General features: G+C 32.6%; 1 protein-coding gene and 2 long non-coding RNA genes across 5 annotated transcripts in view; 2 read left to right on the forward strand and 1 right to left on the reverse strand.

Annotated features, from left to right (window-relative positions):
* Positions 1 to 5,451, forward strand: part of LOC143240188 (tubby-related protein 3-like) — a 109,627-nt gene extending 104,176 nt beyond the window's left edge. For all 3 annotated transcript variants that reach the window (XM_076482254.1, XM_076482253.1, XM_076482255.1), the window contains one exon: positions 2,518 to 5,451. In XM_076482254.1, coding sequence (XP_076338369.1) covers positions 2,518 to 2,651 — 134 coding nt within the window. In that variant the 3' untranslated portion in view covers positions 2,652 to 5,451. The remainder of the gene's footprint in view (positions 1 to 2,517) is intronic.
* Positions 5,452 to 9,172: 3,721 nt separating this feature from the next.
* LOC143237258 (uncharacterized) lies at positions 9,173 to 14,191 on the reverse strand. The gene is made up of 5 exons (XR_013019946.1): positions 14,074 to 14,191; positions 13,070 to 13,104; positions 12,874 to 12,915; positions 11,287 to 11,325; positions 9,173 to 9,365 (listed from the first exon to the last, which is right to left on the reverse strand). It is a non-coding gene; the product is annotated as an uncharacterized LOC143237258 (long non-coding RNA).
* A 2,026-nt stretch (positions 14,192 to 16,217) lies between these two features.
* On the forward strand, positions 16,218 to 21,815 carry LOC143237620 (uncharacterized). The gene is made up of 5 exons (XR_013020167.1): positions 16,218 to 16,374; positions 16,740 to 16,792; positions 18,548 to 18,595; positions 20,316 to 20,369; positions 21,658 to 21,815. It is a non-coding gene; the product is annotated as an uncharacterized LOC143237620 (long non-coding RNA).
* Positions 21,816 to 21,875: the final 60 nt, after the last annotated feature.

The raw sequence follows: 21,875 nt of genomic DNA on the forward strand, positions 1-21,875 counted from the left end.
TTTCAGAGATCATTGCTATTTTAAAACATCGAAAACTTTCTTCGTTCAAACGTTATGTCATTTGGCTCTATATTATTTACAAATCTCACCATGCGAATGTGTTTCTTCAGAAAATGTTTGTGACATAATCATCCAGATGCAACAGTCTCCGTGGTAGCATTGCACTGTTGAATGCTCAAGCACTTGTGTAAACCAAATGTGTTTCTACATATACTAAAGATGTCCAAGATGGTGGATACTGCGGCTCACAGTTCTGGTAACACATCATTGCATTAGCATATGCAAACCATTCTTATGAAGTGTGACTAACCCTGCAGTATAATGTATTTTGACTCTTTTAGTTATTTTTACAATATATTATATTGTTATTATTTTCATTGAAATTAATATCTAAAAGAAATTGCTCTGAACTATTCATAAGTATATATTAACTTTTAGTAACTTTACCCCCCTCAAAAAAAAAAAACAAAAAACAAACAAACAGGAACATTAAATGTGTCAAAAATTTAGTTTCTATAAAGTAAGATAATAATTATTTTAGCGTATACTTTCACCAAAAATATTGAAATATCTGGAGAGGAAGAAAAGGATTTGTCACTGAATCCATGTCTTAGAGAGTAGGGAAACTTTTCAAAGAACTTGTCATTGATGCTCAATTTCAGAGAGTAAGGGAACTTTTCAAGGATTTATCATTGAAGCCCTGTTTTAGGGAATAGGAGAACTTTCTAACGGATTTGTCACTGAAATCCAATTTCATGAAGTAGGGGAACTTTCCAAAGGATTTTCACTGAAACTCAATTTTTAGGGAGTAGCAGAACTTTTCAAGGATTTGTCGTTGAGCCTCTATTTTAGGGAGTAGGGGAGGTTTCCAAGGGATTTGTCACTGATGCCCAATTTTAGATAGCAAGGGAAGTTTATAAGGGATTTGTCATTGAAGTACTATTTTGTGTAGTTTTGTGCAAATTAAAAGGAAAAACTGAACAACATATCTTCACTTTTATTAAAGTTAATCTCAGTTTGTTTGAACACATCTGGAAGAACAGATAACCAACTCCATCAGAAGAAGAACTATAAGAAAAGTGATGTTTTAGAATCTGCCCTCCCACTTCTGTAAATATCTTACAGTGGTTCAGTTGAAATTGTTTAGAACTTTGGACATTTCTCAAGCAGATGTACAGTATCACATTATGTTTCTTTTCCATACAGTATCACATTATGTTTCTTCTCAATACAGTATGAAGTTATGTTCCTTCTTCACACAGTATGAAGTTATGTTCCTTCTCCATACAGTATCAAGTTATGTTCCTTCTCCATACAATATCACCTTATGTTCCTTCTCCACACAGTATCAAGTTATGTTCCTTCTCCACACAGTATCAAGTTATGTTCCTTCTCCATACAATATCACCTTATGTTCCTTCTCCACACAGTATCAAGTTATGTTCCTTCTCCATACAGTATCAAGTTATGTTCCTTCTCCATACAGTATCAAGTTATGTTCCTTTTCCACACAGTATGAAGTTATGTTCCTTCTCCATTCAGTATCACGTTATGTTCTTTCTCCATACAGTATCGTGTTACGTTCCTTCGCCATATAATTTCATCATTGAAAACAGGACATCATTGTCCAGAACATTTCACTAAACGAGACATTCGTGATTTTTTCAATTATTATCAACAGAACACGTCCACACTGGGTAAAACAGACTCACTTTTAAATGACATCTCTATTCAACTAGGGTGACACAATTACATCCAGTGGTCACTAGCTGACTTGCAGGTCTGAACCTTTATTGAAGTTCTGAGAAAAGAGTTCAATGACAGAAGTATAGCTTAATGTTAAAACTCGTTTTAAAATTCGCTTAGCTAAGGAGTGGATAGTCTATCCGATTTTCTACATCTTATGGTTCCCGTTTCTTCACCGACTTGAACATAAGCTGGCAGACTCAAATGTCCTGGATGTTCATTCTTCCTGGAAAGACCATGAATTCACTCCCTTGTAATCTTTCCCGTAAACTCGTTCCTCAGCTTTATAAATCCCAGGCATCAATGGATCATGGGGCTTAGATGTAAACTGTGTGAAGAAGAGACCATTACTGTGTAAGAGTTTTGCAATAGGTTTGGCACCACCGGGAGCACATCAGTCCTCCTACTCTGTTTAGAAGTTAGGCACATCTCTTATACTTCGGATCATATTGTCGTGATGCAACTTTAAAGAACTTAAAACATTCTAGAATTGATGAAATGTGTTTCGTTTAAACAGCTGTGACTATTTAATGTTAACTATCGATGATTAGCTATTACACCGGTTTCGAAAAAAAATCATCTAATTTGAATTTTTAAACATAGAAAATATGATTTGAAATTTGTAATTTTCAACAACGTGAAAAAAAGAGATCCAAGCAACTGGATTTTTATATAACATCGAACACAATGTTTAATATTTATGTTTAACTATGATTTTTGTTTTTCTGTTACCGGGAATATAATACAAAAATATACGTTATTTTCTCTTAGTGGATTATATTGTAATGCAGTTTGGCCGTGTGGCAGAAGACGTCTTCACCATGGACTACAGTTTTCCAATGTGTGCACTTCAAGCCTTTGCCATTGCTCTCTCTAGCTTTGACAGTAAATTAGCCTGTGAATAATGTAGTTGTTAAAATTCTGTAACCCCTCACAGTTTGGAGCTACTGATTACCCAAACTAAGTGTCACTTTTGCACGTTTATTGTTTGTATATTTATAATCTACATACATAAACATCTGTATAAATTTATATATTTATACCAAAGTACACACTATTTTTGTTGTTTTTTCTTGTTTGTACACCAATTAGCAGCGTTCCAAACAGTTATTCGTATAAAATACATGATATTTCTAAATATATTGCGAGTTAACTAGCTTTACGTGTTTTATTAAAAATAAAAGTTCCCAAAGCTTTCTACATTTCCACTGAAGATTCAGGAGATTTTATCATATTGGAGAGACATATACGTGAATGGTATTCATATCAAAAGTGTTTATTTCCTGTAAATTAATTTTAGCTTAATAGAAAGTCTCTCTGATAATCTTACTTTCTTATTTATATACTGCACAAGTTTACGTTTCGATGAGAATACACATTTGAGTGTTTAACACGTTTCGATACCAGTATCTTAATACCAACGTACGTTGTGACATTTTAACTTACATTGTAACTGACCCAGCTATTATGTATTTATTCTCTATGTTGTTGTCCTGGAATATGAAGTTTTAGCTGAATTACCACACAAAGAGAAAATAAATTATACTCTGTGTACGACTTTAAACTTTCTTGAATTTCGTTCTAATTCATAGCGTCAAACACCATATTACATCATTTGTGTTTTATAAATAGATCGTAGGCAGAACATAAACATTGCTTGAACACCTACTATATATATATGTATAACTTGTGCTAAAGTAACTTACATATTTCGTTGCTAATTTGTTTCTTCATATGACTTGTTTTTGTATGGTATAAAATGACATCTGTAGAGTTCTGTGTATGACATCCTCTGATCTATGTATGAACCTTATGATCGTGAATTAACCTGAAACTTCAATAAACCAACAATCTGTATTAATTTTTAATACTTTGAACCGTTTACTCTACGACTTAAACGCTTAGCTAAACGCAAAATAACTTGCTGTAAAAACAAGTTTTTGTGCTAGGGTACTAAATCTCTAACAGAAGAGACTGACATCAGGTTTTCTAGTAAAGACTTGACAGAGGCATTCAAAAGGGTTTTCTAGAGCAGGAGTTTTCAATTTTTTTATTCAGATTTCCAAATATTCATAAAAGGGTACATTTCACACTAAGTTCTACACTTATGGTTCATTTTCAAGCTAAAAATATATGAAGAACCGTAATACCACCTACCCTTGATTTATCTCCGGTGGTCGCGAATCGTAGTTTGAAAATACCTACCCTATAGGATTGTTTAATTAATCAGTTTAAAAATAAGCTTATTGGATTTTACATGAAGTTCGAAGTATTGTCACTTTACAAGTACTGAAATACTTATATATCCATTTGTTCAAAGGTCTATAGAATCTACAGCTTGATTGGTTTTATCTCTCACATTTGTGATTTAATTTTGTATTCTTTAATAATTACTAAAGTGCATCTAAACAAATCTTAAGAAAGGCAAGTAAATTAGTCCCTATGAGTTTTTAAAGCCCAGTTTACAAAGTTTGTGATTCATTTCGCAACCGTGTATCTGTTTTCAGTTATGTTTCAAATGTTAATCATAAACGAGATTATCGACTTTTTAAACTGATCGGATAAGAAAAATGTCCTCGAGAAATCTGACCTAACAGGGCCCTAAACTTTTCTTTTTTACTTATGTAAAATAATTTCTTAACTTTTGATTTCATTAGAACGAACCTGTAAAATAAATCCTCATCTTTCGCACTGAGTCATGACGTCAACAGCTTGTTTGGTAAAAGTGATCGGAATGATAGATTGCACGTAACGGAATAAATTCAATATAGGCCTAGTAAAAACACTAGGTTTGAGGTTATATACGTTTAAATTGTGTACATAAATATTACTGTGTTGTCAGGGGCCCCTCAAAAGCTTTTAGAAGACTCAACTATTTCTTCTTTGTGAACTTACAGCAATGTTCCTTGGAATGGGGAGAAAATACCAGATTATAAAAGCGTGAATCAATACCTGATAAAAAAAATGAATAACAGTAATATTGATTAAAATAACAATAAACTAACAGTAATCCTGCGTACAATAAACACTAACTGTTAGTAATCGTGGTTGTAGTAAAAATGAGCTACCAGTAATCCTGTTTAGTATAAACATGAACTGTCAGTGATTCTGCTTAGAATAAAAATGAACTATCAGTAATCATGCTTATAGTAAACATTAACTAATAACTGGTAAAAAGAACACATGAACTCTCAATAATATTTGCTCAGAATCAATATTGAAAATTGACTATAAACTCTTCTTGATGCTCAAATTTATTGTTTTTTCAATGCCTTAAATACATTTTTAATTAACTTACCATAGTTTAGGTCAGTTTGTTTTTTTATCTTTTAACACTTGAATAATTGGAGCATGTTTTAGAGCAGTTTTGCTCGCGTATCAACATCTATGTGTAGTATATTTATACTTTATGATTTGGTCACCAGGTTTAGTATTCACAAAAAAAATATATATTTTCAGCGATAAAAATGTCACGAGAAAGTGTAAAAATTGAGGAAGGCTTTATGGCTCTATTATTTAGTTAAAAGTGTGTATTATTTTATGGAATATTTGTTCTTTATGGTTAAGCACTGTTAATTATGCACATTAATGCACAATTTCCGTCCTTCCTAAATTGTGGAAATGTGTTTGTATGTATCGATGTGTCAAAAATCTACTTTTTCAAGTTGTAATGTTAAATAAAGTATAATAGTAAAAAAAGAAAAATGTTTGATATTCATAAAATTCACTAAGGATCCTAACCCTACCAAACGTTAATCACAAATATCATTGTGATTAAAATATTGGATTTTAAAAGCAAAGTTAATTATGACAGACTTACTTTGAATAATGTTTTTTGTGTCTAATTACTATAACTGATGCTTTAACATATTCAACTTAACAACTGATTAATGATGCACATAATAATAATGGTGAACAAGCAGTTTTGACTTAGAGAACTTTGGTACTGTATTATTTAATAATAAATCAAACAAATTATAGAGAGATATTAGATGATCCATCTAAGACCAATCACTAAACTTTAATTGGTGCAATAGTCTAGGAAACATTTTTTTTTGAAAGAACACGCAACTGTTTCAGCGAATTACAAGTATGTTACTCATCACATTGTCCTCCTGTAGCTTTGCGCGAAATTTAAAACAAGCAAACAAATCAGAAATGTAAAAAATATATAAATGTGTGGTTTAATGAATTTGAATAACATCTATTTCCTAAAAAAAAACACGAGATTGCAAAACATCAGCACAAAATGGGAAATTTCGAGACGATGAGTGTTGAACAATGGTCATCATGAGTGTCTAGGTCACGTAGATCGGGTTAATGGCTTAAGAGTCTCTACTGCGTGACACTTTGAACAGATTGCTATGATTCGGGATCATCTTATATCTTTGGTAAATTCTTTATTTAGTTGAAAATGTGATGTTCTCAGGCGTACTGATACCCCAGAAATACAAATGTTAATAAAATATCAGAAAAACTAACAGGTAATTTTATACAAAGTTAAAATTCAGTTTCTGAATTGACTGAGTTTAAATAAAGTTTAATGAAATGTAAATGGAACGAAAAATACCGTTTGTTTATTTGACAGCTTGACAAGTCAAATTCGGCCATAGCACAGAAAATTGGACAGCACTGCCTTCTAAAGCCTTAAAAGAGTTTTCTTTCAAAGGATTTGACAAGTACTTTCTAGGTATTCCGAAATGTCTACATAGTTTCTGTCATTGGAGAAGTCACTTGTACTAAATTGCATAGCTATATTGTGGTACGTTTCGTGTGAAAGTTAAGCAACACAAAAAGGAATGAATTAATGACAATGTTCAAATAGAACTCTAAGAAGTTACCTATATTCTGGTATTGGTCTTTCTACAAAGTAAGTATGCACAAGAGCCCAAATACACATCAAACAGAGTAAATGAGTTAAGCTTGTGTAAACTAAAATAAAACGCAACGCGACAAAAAGTGCCCTTTAAGATTCATGATGTTATTTTTTTAAACTACACTATGAAACATATTAACACTGGTTTAAACTAAAATGATATTTTCAACTCTTTTTATTTTGCAACTAGCTCTTACAACAATATGTTTTTATTAAAATTACCACATTCAAACACGACAACGGATGTTTATTTAGATGTTTTACAAGAAAAGAAGGAATAAGTGGATTTATGATGCTGTTTTCATTATATGAACTTGAATATAAATCCCTGATGTAAAAAAGGAAGAGCTGAGGTGTAGTTGGTTAGTTTCGTTTTTTAAAGAAATCCGGCAAACTACTTTTGAATTATATATATACATATAGTGGGCAGTTTGATCATTTCTAGTCTGTATAAAACATATAGCCAATTAAAGTATCTATGTACAAAAATATAAAACCTGGCAAGTACGCCAATGTAAGATATAGATGAGCTCTAATCATAGTTGATATATTCATACGTGTTATTTTAATATAAATCCCTTAAGCTGGTTAAACCGAGAGTTTTAATGCTCATTTTGTAAAATAACTGAATTATAACGATTATTGTGCTACAATTCAATAAACAGCTTTTTTCATCATAGGCCTTTCCTACCTCTCTGAAATTATTTTGTTTGCACTGTTACCGTTTCCTAGGTAATAACTCTTGTTACGTTGTTGCTGTATTATTCACAGTATGTTACATTTTGTCCACTGTTCGCAATCTTAATTAATATTCCCTTTTCGTGCCAAGTATGATCGTGTTCACAATACCGTTCCGCTTAGCACACCTACACACACACACAAACATAATCATATTTTTGCATGCAAAACCCTTTAAAAATAGAGCTACGTTTTTGTTTAGGATTCAGTTGGCTTAGCATTGTCTAGTCTGTAAGATTCTTATTTTTATATTTGTTTTTAACTTTCGCACAGAATTATTCGAGGGCTAACTGCACTAATCGTCCCGAATTTTGAAGTGATAGACTAGAGACAATATGGGACAGCGGTAAGTCTACAGATTTAAAACACTAAATTTGAGATTTCCCATGGTGGACACAGCAGATAAGTCAATGTGATTTTACTCTAAAATAAAACAAAAACACTAGAAGGAAGACAGCTAGACAACATCACCCGCCGCAATCTCTTCGACTTGCCTTTACCGATAAAATAGTGGGACTCACTGCCACATTATAATAACCCCATTGCTCAGGAACAGGATTCGATCCCTCGACTGGCATACTGAGAACCGATTATTCGAACCACCAGGTCATACCAGGCTATAATATGTTTTTAAAGCAGGATTTATTTCCTGCTTTAAATCACAGCCAACAAGCAATCATATTATTAGTTTATTATATGCCTGTTTCTAGCAGCATCTTATGCGGAATTATTATGTAAGTTAGGTTTAACTAAGACTTGTAATGCCTCATTTGTAAAAGTAATCCGTAAGTATATGCTTGATATATTAATGACAGAGACATGATATTTCATAAATTCGAAATCTTCACTTAAAAGTAGTTGCTGTCATGAAAGTAGAATATATTCTTTATCATGCAAGCTACTAGTTATTAAAAAGCATGTGCCTTATCAGCACTGAAATTGATGGTTTCATTTTCTTTTCTTTTTTGATAATGATTAGGTAAACCCTATAATTTTCTCTATTTGGTTTGCTTGTATTCATCGACCTACAGAAAATAGTAATATATACCCCGTAGAGAATATAATTTGCGTCATTCCAAAGTTTGGTGTTTTGAAAAGCTCGTTGAACCAAGCTTTTGAAAAGATATATGGAGGAAGGAATAGTATACATTGAAGAGTTTCATTATATGTTTACTGGCACTGACGGTAAAGCATTATAGTAGTAGCTGAGATGTTCCTGCACGAGAAGCAGTGTCAAACTAAAGAATGAAAGAAGCTTGGAAATGAATCCCTTTCCATTAATGAAATGTTTTCTGTTTTTTCGTTGTTAAGACAATTTTCTAAGTTAATTGTGCACACAACACAAGGTAACGAACTTATCTAACCCTATCTGGCGTTTTATCGTTTCAGTTTGCTGGTCCATGATATGCCACTGAACATGCTCCCCGTTTTAAACCGTGGGCACATTATAAAAACAACAGCTCATCCCACTGTTCTTCCATTTGGAGATTAACCATGCAGGCGGCAGTGCTACCGTCTGGTTGCTCTTTTTCCAGTTAGGAGTTCTAAATCAGAAAAGGTTATGACTGAACTTTAAGAGTCCCTGATCTGGCCACGAGTCGCACTTCACTATTTCAAGACTATTCCTCATGACAATTTCTACCTGGTATTAACACTTGTTACATTAAGGCTTTTCCATTAGAAAAGATTTGTTAAGTTACCAAAATAATATCTCGCTACTGAGATAACTGGTAGTTCATCAACAAAACTTTTTAACATTTAACTAATCCCTGAAGATTTATTAACTAAACTAATTAATTCAGTATTCGAAACTAAATTATCAATCGTTTTTTATTGGGTATTAGATGTTACTACAGAGACGGGTTTTCAAGGCAGTTTAAATACTTCGTTCTGTTATAGTTTGTTTTTGTCTTTTCAAGGTTTTCATAGGTCAACGAACAGATGTGTCGGTAAAGAAGTGTTCCATTTAGGTCTAATGAATTTTCTTCATGTCCTGCATGGCACACTAGGATAAAAAATGAAAAAAAAAAATCAGAATAAAACAACTAAACTGGTACTTTATCCCCACATTATAAATAGGTTCGACATGGCGAGGTGGTTGGGGCGCTCGACTCGTAATCTGAGGGTAACAGTCCGAATTCCCATCAAAACAAATATGCTCGCCCTTTCAGCCGTGGGAGCATCATAATGTGACGGTCAACCCTACTATTCTTTTACAAAAGAGTAGCTCAAGTGTTTGCGATGGGTGGTGATGACTAGCTGCCTTTCCTCTAGTCTTACACTGCTAAATTAAGGACGGCTAGCGCAGATAGCCCTCGTGTAGCTTTACGCGAAACTCAAAAACAAGAAAATAAACCTTATAAATAATGTATCATTTTTCAAGTCTCCCTTTATTGATCATTCATGAAAATGAAAATATATGTATGTAATAATTTAAAATATTAAGGAAATCAATAAAATTATTTCATATTAATTTATTTTTAATCTAATTAAATAAATTCAGAGTTGAACCTAACACTTTTCATTAACAATAAACCCCAAGAAAAAGAGTGCTCTTATAGTACGTTTTGTTTTCTGGATTTTGCGCAAAACTACACCAGGGTTGTCTGCGCTAGCCGTCCCTAATTTAGTCGTGGGAAGGCAACTAGCCATCATTAGCACCGACAACTCTTGGCTCACTCTTTTATGAAAGAATAGTGGGATTGAACGTTACATAATAACACTCCCCACGGCTGAAAGGGCAAGCATGTTTGCTGTGATGAGGGTTTCGAACCTGCGACTCTCAAATTACAAGTTAATCACAGTAACCACCTTACACTATGAATTTCAAACAATATCAATTAATAAAATATTAATAGAGAATTTCTAAAAGGTTTACATTGTATTACTTGATATATGAATATAACCACCTGTCATTTACAAAGTAACTAACGTACCACTAAGGTAAGTAAATACATTTTCCAGGATATAAGTAGGATTCTGTCAGTTGAAGCATCTTCATTTCTGATAATATGCTATACATGGTTTTCGGGAATATAAACTGTCTTTCAGTTCATTTAAGATAATAAATCATCAAGTCAAACAAATTCCTTAACTTGTCTCTATAGTTGAATTATTCTTATTTTAAGTAGGTAACAAATGAATAGGAAACAAGTTAAATATTTACTATATATTGAGTGTGTCTGAGATTGAAACCAATTTGATTATTACTAACTAAATGTTGGTTGTATCTGGGTAAAGATCAAGTGAATTGTTAACTAAATGCTGGTTGTATCTGAGTAAAGATCAAGTTGATTATTAACTAAACGTTGGTTGTATCTGAGTAAAGATCAAGTGGATTGTTAACTAAATGTTGGTTGTATCTGGGTAAAGATCAAGTTGATTATTAACTAAACGTTGGTTGTATCTAATTAAATATCAAGTTGATTATTAATTAAATGTTGGTTGTATCTCAGTAAATATCAAGTGGATTATTAATTAAATGTTGGTTGTATCTCAGTAAATATCAAGTGGATTATTAACTAAATGTTGTTTGTATCTGATTAAAGATCAAGGGGATTATTAACTAAATGTTGGTTGTATCTGATTAAAGATCAAGGGGATTATTAACTAAATGTTGGTTGTATCTGAGTAAAGATCAAGTGGATTACTAAATATTTACTGATTGCCCCTGTATTGAAATCGAGTGGATTATTAACTCTATGTTGATTGCCCTTCTATAGAAATCAGTTTTTTTTATCCGCGTGTTTAATGTGTCTATGTAGAAAATAAGTAAATTTCTATATTCCATTATCAACAAAGATAATTATTTTATATGCTTAACCACTCTCTATCAAGTAGGTTATTAAATCAAGTGCATTATTAACTGTATTTTAACTTGAGTTAAATTGAAAGTGATTACAAAGCCTGCAATGATTTTAACTTACTTTTAGTTCTTGGTCGGAACAGTAATCTTTTCGGTCATCCTAAACAAAGAAAAATTTTGTTAACAATCTTAAGCGACAAATGTTACTAACTTGAAAAATAAAAGCTGTATAAATGGAGTTCTGAGGTGAAATTTTTATTTATTTGATTTTACTTTGTAGCTAAGTAAAACAAACTTTATAATCAATAACTAGCCTTCAATTAACCTCTTTTTTAAATTTCGAATAGGATAGTACTAAAGTCGAATTTGTTGTTTTGAATTAAGTAAAAAGTTGCACAATGGGCTATCTGTTTTCTGCCCACCACGGGTTAAGTTAACCCAAATACCTATCCAGAAACACACTATTCGTTGATAAAAGAGTAGCCCAAAAGTTGGCGGTGGGTGGTGATAACTAGCTGCCTTCCCTCTAGTCTTACACTGCTATATTAGGGACAGCTATCGCAGATAGCCCTCGTGTAGTTTTGCGCGAAATTCAAAACAAACCAAACGATAATAAACGTGTTCACAACAGGTATAGCTCACGTTTCGTTTTTTGTGGTACTTTGTTCAAACATAAAAAAGTTGAAACAAACTTGATGACAATTTTTAAATGTTTTCTTAAATGATTATTAGTATTTATATGAGACCACATAAGTAATTTATTTCAAGCATATGGATTTTTAAAAAATAATTAAGTTAAGAAAAACTGGAACCCAGAAAAGTTGGAGTTAATATCTGTTTGGTTACTACTTAAACAATGCTGTATTTTGTATTGTTGTTTGGCCAGACGACGTATTAACATCACATGATGAATGCGTGGCTTAACGACAGACTTTTTTTTCAAAGTTTCGAGACAGTTTGAATTACTGTAGTTGACTGTTGATTATTAAGTCTGTTAGAATGTTACATTAAATTCTAAGTGGTTAATTATTGATATGTTAGGTAGTATTTACGACATTAAATTTTTGAAACCTATATTAACTTGAAGAAATAAAACGTTTTGTCACAAGCAAGTGGACTTGACGTTGCTTTCTTTTAGTAACCAACAAACCTAAAAGAGCCCGCCCAACAAATAATCTGTTACAACAATATATTTCATTATTAGAATGTTTAACGTGTTTGTTTGAATTTCAGCGTAAAGTTATATAATGGGCTATTTGTGCTCTTCCTATCAATGGTATTAAAATCGGTGTCTAGTGTTGTAAACCCGCAGGCATATTGTTGTACCAATAGGAGGCGAGCTAAATGTTTAATACAATGGCTTAAGTTTAAAATCCAAGAACACAATTTATTATTAAACTAAATCGTTCGTAGATTTTATTTAACTGTGTTCCTTAAACAAATAATGGGAAATATTATCCAGTGCCAGCTCAAATGTCGTGACATTTCAAATAAGAACGTCCTTATGTTTCCTGTCCTCAAACATTTTTGGTAAGAAAAGTTTACAGACTGGATTTAGAAAAGTGTTTCATAGCAAACATTCTCTGTTCAAAACCTTGTTAGACGTGTTTGAATTAAAACGATTAATGATCATTATTTTACGAAGGTAAATATTTCACGAACTTTAATGTGTATTATGTGTTATTTCTCTCTATATAGACTTACTCACCCCGTCATAAGTTTCCAAGCACTTGATACGTTCTTTGACACACTGTAAAAACAAACAAACAACTATTCATGTTAAATGCTCAAAAATAAACAGTTACATTTGTCATTGGTAAAACGTAAAGTATATTCGAACACCATATATCTATCAACTGATGAACTGTTAATGTTTTAAAGATATATATGTACATAAAGCTTACCTCATCATTGTTCTCCTGATCTTCTCCTTCAGAACCTATCCATAAATGGAAACGAGTCAGTAAACTAAAGTGTAAAGGTTACTCAGAACTCTAAATCAACTGGAATCACATAAAGATTCCTTATGTAAAAAAGATCAGAAATAGACCATTAAACATAACAGTAATTATGGCAACAAGGCCATCAGGTTGACCACAATATGAATCAAATTAAACCTTTCTCTTATAATATTTATCCTTATTTCCTTTTCATCTCACGTAGCGTCTACCTGGCTTTTATAATTTTTAGATTTTTTGTGTGGACATGCGTTAAAATTAATCTATATTTTAGTCTTAAATTCGTTACCTAATTATAGGATTTTTAGCTCGTCATAGACATGGCTCTCCTTAGACTTGTTATAGGTGATTCCACTCAGTAATAATCCTTCACTAATATCTTAAATTCGTTACCTAAATGTTGATAAAAACTAATCGTATCAAGGTAGGTGGATAGTCATATATACATGCTAATCCTTAGGCTTATATATATACGAATGATTTATCTAGTCGATTAACTAAATGTTATTTTGTATGCCACCGATAAAAGAAGGTTATTTATGTAGAAAGCTGTGTTCGTGTTATTTCTCTTATTTGCTATACATAAACCCAGATAATTTATAAGGAATCGTCTACACGCTTCTTTCTTAAAGTAGTCATTACAACGCTTATGATTTATCTGTAGGATTCTGAAAAAAATACAAAATACAAAAATATTTACCTGCTTTTCTCTTATATTTCTCGAGTATTCGGTGAACATTTAATTAGACGTCTATTTCTACGTTAAAACAACAGCGAGACCTGCACTCACTAGTATATTTCAACGTAAATATTTAATTTTTATCCTCGAAGTGAACAGTACTATTTTAGTTAATACAAGACTATTTATTCCATGTCTATACGTTAGAATAATCAAATAATAAGAAATAGCTGTTTTATGGAGATTTATTTAAGAACATAAGCTCACTCACACATGGCAAAAGTGAAGAGAAACAACAAAAGAATGGTGGAAGTGAACTTCGTCATTTGGGCAAAGTGATTCAGTTGAAGTACACAACTCTGCACTAACTGGAGAAAATTATGAACAAGAAAAGAGAGATGGCTTGTTATATAGTTTTCTGACAGCATCATATTAACATTTTAAACAATTAAACAATTGTTAAATTTGTTAACAATAGACAACAGAATCACCCTTTATTTATTGATTCAACAAAATAAACAAAGCTGGTTAGCTCCACATGTGTAAACCAAGGAAAGCATACAGACTGGGAAAATACACCAGTGGATTATTCATTGAATAGCGAACAGTGTGTGAGAAACAGTGCAGTTCTGGCAGATTAATATAAGGATTGTGAAATAAATTTCCAATAAATCAACTAGCAATGAACTAACGATAAATCAACTCGAACTTGTTACATCCTATATTTTATTGTTTACTCTTGTTTTGGTAGGAAAATGCCCTCCCACCGCTAAAAACCGGGTTCGGATACCCGCGGTGGGCAGAGCACAGATAGCCCATTGTGTAGTTTTGTGCTTGACCAGAAATAAACAAATAAATAATTTTTTTACTAACTTAAAGGTCTCCTCCCACTGATGGCGTTAAATACGTCTGCAGCTTTGTGCTTAACTAAAACAAACAAATAAATATAGGCCCAGCATGGCAATCCGAGGGTCGCGGGTTCGAATCCCGTCATACCAAACATGCTCTCCCTTTTAGACGTGGAGACGTTATAATGTGACGTTCAATCCCACTATTCATTGGTAAAAGAGTAGCCCAAGAGTTGGCGGTGATGACTAGCTGCCTTCCCTCTAGACTTACACTGCTAAATTAGGGACGGCTAACAGAGATAGCCCTCGTGTAGCATTATAACGCCCCCACGGCTGGGAGGGCGAGCATGTTTGGTGCGACTCGGGCGCGAACCCGCGACCCTCAGATTACGAAGCGCACGCCTTAACGCGTTAGGCCATGCCGGGCCCCCTAATCATCCCTAATTTAGCAGTGAAATACTAGAGGGAAGGCAGCTAGTCATCACCACCCACCGCCAACTGTTGGGCTACCACTCTTTTACCAACAAATAGTGGGATTGACCGTAACATTATAACGCCTCCACGGCTGAAAGGGTGAGTGTGTGTGGTGTGACAGAGATTCGAACCCACGACCCTCAGATTACGAGTCGAGCGCTTTAACGACCTGGCCTTGCCGAGTCGGGACATGGCTTGGAACTAATATATTCTTTATTTTTATACATCGTCGTTTTGAACTAAAAAATAAATTAATACAAATCGAATTCTTGAAAGTTGCTTCCACATTTCTAGACCATAATTGTGATGATCGTGTGTGTCAATAATATTACTAACAAATACAGCAGTAAGTATATTTGAATATTAAAAACAGACAAAGACATATTAATATGTGTCATCACAGTTTTCTCTTAAGTGCATAGTTACACAATATGCTTCTGTACTGTGCCAGCGAAGAGTATCAAAGCCCGATTTTTAGCTATAATCCATCATGCTTAGAGATGGCTGGGAGCCACTTATTTTTACACGTGTTAACAAATACAAGCGTAAACATGTAGTTTTGGTTAATATTGGAACTGAAGATTTCAACCAGTATTTGAAAATTATGAACAGACGATATGTTGTTATTTTAAAGAAAAAGTATTTAATAGGTAAACTGCACTCTCTGTACACCGCTGGGAATCGAATCCCGGATTTTAGTATAGTAAGTCCACTGGGATCAAACAGAGATAAACTTTAAACATAATATTTTGTATAAAATATTTATAAAATTAAACATACTTATAACAAGCTTTCTGCAACCTAAACAGATATAAGATTTGCTCTTCGTTTTGAGGCTGAAACAGTTAGAACAACTCGAATCTGCCTGTTTAGTTTAGTATTGGTCTAAGAGAAAACGAATGTATTCACTGTTTCTATTGTTTCATAAGACAATGGAAGCTCAGACCAATAAATAAAACATAGTTTGGAATTTATAATTGCAAAACATTATAGTTACGGCTGCAGTAAACCAGCTGTTGCAGGGTAATAGTCAATGCTGTTTCATTTGTGTCAAAATAATCTGCTAAATAACAAAAGGGCATCAACTGTTGCATCATTGGGGAGGGAGGACAATAAACCGAGTCAGGTATAAATATTGTTTTTTTTAGTGGGTGCTTTCATATCTTGTCCAGAGCAAGGGTTAACCGAGAACATGAAGATCATATTAATTTGTTTCTTAGTGTCTGCCATCTTTGCTTCCACTTTTCAAGGTATGATGCTGTGTAGAGATGAACGTATGACATTTAAATATTATATTATTTAGAGCATATTTATAATTTTATTTTCTCTTTTAATTGTTTGGGTTTTCTTTATAATCTATTTAATTAATGGTTTAATGAATGAAATACAGCAACTTTTAAAAATCTAATGACTCAACGGTAAATGTCACAGCTTGCAACGTTGAAATTCAGATTTCGATGTTTAAAGGTCACAGATAACCAGCCCATTTTGTAGCTTTGGGCTTAGAAACGAACAAGCAAATAAACGAAGTCTAGCTGTAATCAGTCTTCTGAAAATAGCCTTCAGTTGTACATAAAACCTAACTTAATGATACTATTTTTGATGTTTGTTTCAGGAGAGGCCACCCGGATTTCAAGAAGATCCAATCCATCAACTTTACCACTCGATGTACGTTAAAATGTTCATATCATACTTGGTATAAGGCAAACTTTTCGTTGTGTTTGTTTGTTGTTCTTTATGGTACATTTTAATCAATAACACATGAGAAATGACACGAAGTTTTCGAGATTGGTTTGGTTTGTTTTGAATTTCGCGCAAAGCTACACGAGGGCTATCTGCGCTAGCCGTCTCTAATTTAGCAGTGTAATACTAGAGGGAAGGTAGCTAGTCATCACCACCCACCGCCAACTCCTGGGCTACTCTTTTACCAATGAATAGTGGGATTGACCCTAACTTTATAACGCCTCCACCGCTGAAAGGGCGAGCATGTTTGGTGCGATGGAGATTCAAACCCGTGACCCTCGGATTACAAGTCGAATGCCTCAACCCACCTGGCCATGCCGGGCCTCTGCATATTTTAATTTGTAATGTTATAATATTTAAACCCTTGTTAAGTATGTATGTTTATTACAGGGGAGACTTTTAGATTACTGATTAGATTTATCCCTTTACCTCCAGAAAAGGCAGTTGACTACATATATTAGAGGAGAGCTTTTAGGTTATCGCTAAACTATATCTCTTACCTCCCGCAAAATAGGCAATTTGCATATACGTTATTATTATAAGGGGTCTTTAAAATTACTTCTGATCACCATCCAATACCAAACCAACTCTTGGGCTACTCTTTTAGCAACAAATAGCGGGATTGACCATCACATGATAACGCCCTCGTGGCTGAAAGGGTGAGGGTTTGGTGTGACGGGGATTCGAACTCACGATCTTCAGATTATGAGTCGAACGCCTTAACCCTCATGGCCATTCCGAGCCCTGAAATGCGAACTGAAAGGCTTATAACACAAAAGTTTCGATCCTGAGATGACGTATCGAAGGTTGCTAATTTTATCCATCTTTGCGCTAAAATAATAAATTTATTAATTGTACATCTCCTTAACACTGATACTTGTAAAACATGGAAAATGTAAAATAAAAACAAATATGTTGGAAAATGCCTTCGTATTTTGTTTTTTATACGATGTAAATCTTGTTTTTGTAACCAGTGTACTGTTTTTGACAATATGTCAAGTGTTCTATATTGCTTCTAACTACTCAGCAAAGTTGCAAGGTCGTAAAATATTACATTATCTGTTTTTATCCATCTTTGCGCTAAAACAAGCACTTTAGAACTTCGAATTTCAGGTTTATTTACCAAGCCAACCATTACACAAGGACTCAACTGAGGAAACACAAAATAGATATATTCAGTAACTGACTCACATACAATTTGTTCTTAATAAAGATTTGATTAGAAGACAACCTAACATATCTTGTATTTAACCTTACATTCTATTATAAAATAATAACAGTTTAGTTAAACTTTTATATTCGTGAATACTTCAGACTATTTAACTACGCACGTTTTGTTGTTAATACATTAATATCAGCTGTTAATGTTAATAACTCAAAGCATACTTGAGTTTGTATATATAACGTTAGAAAAACTGTAACCTTTTAACACTGGAGTCTCTTTTCAAGAGTGGTAGTAAATTCATGTACATGTCTTTACTTATTTCTTGTATATGTCTTTACTTATTTCTTGTACATGTCTATACTTATTTCATGTACATGTCTTTACTTATTTCATGAAATGCTGTATTAAACAAAAATCAAATTAATAGATTTTCGAGAAGCTAGCAAAAAGTAATATCTTGTCTCTAATCAAGTTTGGTCATTAGTTGATACGTAAATTTGGTTCTTTTTTTACAGTGCCAACTGAAGCTTTGCGACTGTGTTAAAAACTTTGTAATGACTGAGGTAAGTAAATTAATTTGTGAATGTTTTTCTGTCATCGCATGTGATAACAGTATTTCACGAATTCAGATATCACATCATCTTTCTTTCAACGCTAAAATCAGAGGTTCAGTTCCCTTCGTTGGACTCAGCAGATAGCCCGAGATGGCTTTGCTAAATGAAAACACACACACTCGTCTTATTTTACAGAAGAAAAACAAAATTGTACTTCTTATTCACTGAAAATATTTTTAAAATTTATTTTAGGTACATTATTCTTGGAGTAATATATTTTTAATCCTTAATTAAAACATCTTACGCCATTATAAAGAATGTAATAAGTAAGTAACATTAGACTGTAACATTATAAAACACATAAAACAACGAACAATAAATATAAACCAGATGATGTATTTATTAATTGTATAACACGAAAAATGTAAAAGAAAGACAAATAAGTTGAGCAATGTTTTCGTTTCTTTACTTTATATATATTTTACCAGTGTGGTGTTTTTGGATAATGCTTCGAGTGTTCCCTATTGCTTCCCACTATTCAGTAAAGTTGTACGACTGTATTTTAACACTTTCAGTTTTTATATAAGTCCATATAGCTTTAAGAATATTCACATCGAAACCATGAATGTGAGTATTTCAGTCGGCCTTTTTACCACCATCAGGATGTTACTTCGTTATATTTACTGTTTGTTTGGATCATTAACTTCCTGGAAAATCAGTTTAGTCTACTGTGTGTGTTTTTTTATAGCAAAGCTACATCGGGCCATGTGCTGAGCCCACCGCGGGGAATCGAACTCCTGAATTTAGCATTGTAAATTCGTAAACTTACCGCTGTACTGCACTTTGGAAAATCAATCCTCTCCTGGTGATCCGTCGTGTTTCAAACCAAATGGTATAATGGACCATAATTCCCATGTAATTGTCAACAGCCACGTACACGACTGGTATCCATTAACTGAGATACACTATCAGACTTATAATGATCCTCCAACACGCTTCAAATCAGCAGTTCTTAATTATTGAAAATCAATTTAAAGTGGTATTTACTTATCTGTAGATCGGACGCGTTGCCAATTTTGTTTATTCGACTGTCTGTGGTGTAATTACCTTTTCTAATCAGCGAAATTTAAGCATTTGCCCAACAGTTGAGATCACTTTCTGTTACTACGGATTTTACTGTTCTCATAGTAACACTTACATGGTAAAATTTCTATTTAACCGTCATCTATCTCATAAAGAACATGACCCGATATATTTTGAATATTTTAGTTTTCTATCAGGACCGCGTATGGTATCCACAAGGTTAGTTTCACGTATCTTCTGCTCCTGCTGAAACGTGGAAGGTTTCTACACTCTCATCATGCGGTATTTCAGTACTGGATGCCATGACTGAACTACCACTGATACCATTGGGCAATGCCTTCTCGTACCATTATAAACTTTATAATAGTGTGATATTTTCTGATTGGTTGAATGATAATTAACTATGGTGTGAGCCATCAACTTGTAACTGTATTATTCTCCGTTTAATTTCATTTCACATGGTAGAGGTGTGACATTCCCGCAGTATTTACTTTTTATTCTTTTTTTTTCTCGCCGTTTCCGTACGTATTTTTAACACTGTACAAAACAGTGTATATTTATATTTATATATTTTCCTACTTTTTTAAATCTGTGTAGTGAGTAAAAGTTTTTCATTAAAAGTGTTGTTTTTCCTTCTGTCTCTTAGGACAAAGCCGATAATGGAATTGAGCTTTTAACGTGTGCTGAGCAGGCTATGCTGGTAAATTTTTCCATTTAATATATTAAAGCCTTGTTGATGTTGTATTTCGTATTTACAGTCTTTTACAATGTTCTTGATACTAGTGTATTTCATATTTACAGTGTTTTACGATGCTGTTGATATCGTTGTATTTCATATTTACAATGCTGTTGATATCGTTGTATTTCATATTTGCAGTGTTTTACAATGTTCTTGATATTATTGTATTTCATATTTACAGTGTTTTACAACGTTGTTGATATTGTATTTCTTATTTACAGTGTTTTACAATGTTGTTGATATTGTTGTATTTCATGTTTACAGTGTTTTACAACCTTGTTGATATTGTTGTATTTAATATTTGCAGTGTTTTACAACATTATCAATATCGTTGTATTTCATATTTATCATATTTACAGTTTTTACGATGTTATAAATATCGTTGTATTTCATATTTACAGTGTTTTATAATGTTGTTGATACAATTAATCCTTTAAACATACAGAAATTTTAAGAAAGCTGATCAACTTTTATAACTTCAGCCACTTATCTTCGTTAATCTTCAATCTGTGTTATTTAAAACTAATTCAGTTCTGAATCATTACTTATCTCACTTTTTTAATAAATACCTGCGTACACCAATAAGTATTCCATAGTAAATTTTTATACTTACGTACACTAATAAGTATTCCATAGTAAATTTTTATACTTATGTACACCAATAAGTATTCATAAGTAAATTTTAATACTTGCGTACTAATAAGTATTCCATAGTAAATTTTAATACTTGCGTACACCAATAAATATTCCAAAGTAAATTTTAATACTTGCGTACAACAATAAGTATTCCAAAGTAAAATTTAATACTTACGTACACCAATAAGTATTCCAAAGTAAATTTTAATGCTTGCGTACACCAATATATATTCCAAAGTAAATTTTAATACCTGCGTACACCAATAAATATTCCAAAGTAAATTTTAATACTTGCGTACACCAATATATATTCCAAAGTAAATTTTAATACCTGCGTACAACAATAAGTATTCCAAAGTAAATTTTATATTTTAGCATACTGATCGTTTTAATAAATGTTTCTCATTCTAACCTTTTTTTTTAATTTTCTTTTTGAATTAATTAAGCATAATTTACTCATTAGTTACTTACGTTTTAATATGTTGTATTTATGTGAAGTTGTTTCTTAATTGTATTATCAAAACAACTGTAAAATTATTAAAATATAAATTACATCTTATGAAACCTGAGTTAACTAAAACTCAGAAACTTAGTAAACTTTCTTTTTTTTCAGTGTGGAGCTTCTAAGAACTAGAGACGTTGTAAGGTTGCCTGTTTCTAACACTAATATCAATGGGGAGAAATTTTTGGTTGCACTCTTATATGTTTTTACCTGTGGATAATATTAACTAATGAATTATTAAATAAAGAAAGAGTTTCATTCCAAACAAACCGTGGTTCACTTTCACTAATTAACTTTTTGTGAATCTATCTCCACACGTCAACTATAAA

This window comes from Tachypleus tridentatus, chromosome 13 (assembly GCF_004210375.1).
Source record: "Tachypleus tridentatus isolate NWPU-2018 chromosome 13, ASM421037v1, whole genome shotgun sequence".
In the NCBI taxonomy this organism is placed as follows: Eukaryota; Metazoa; Arthropoda; class Merostomata; order Xiphosura; family Limulidae; genus Tachypleus; species Tachypleus tridentatus.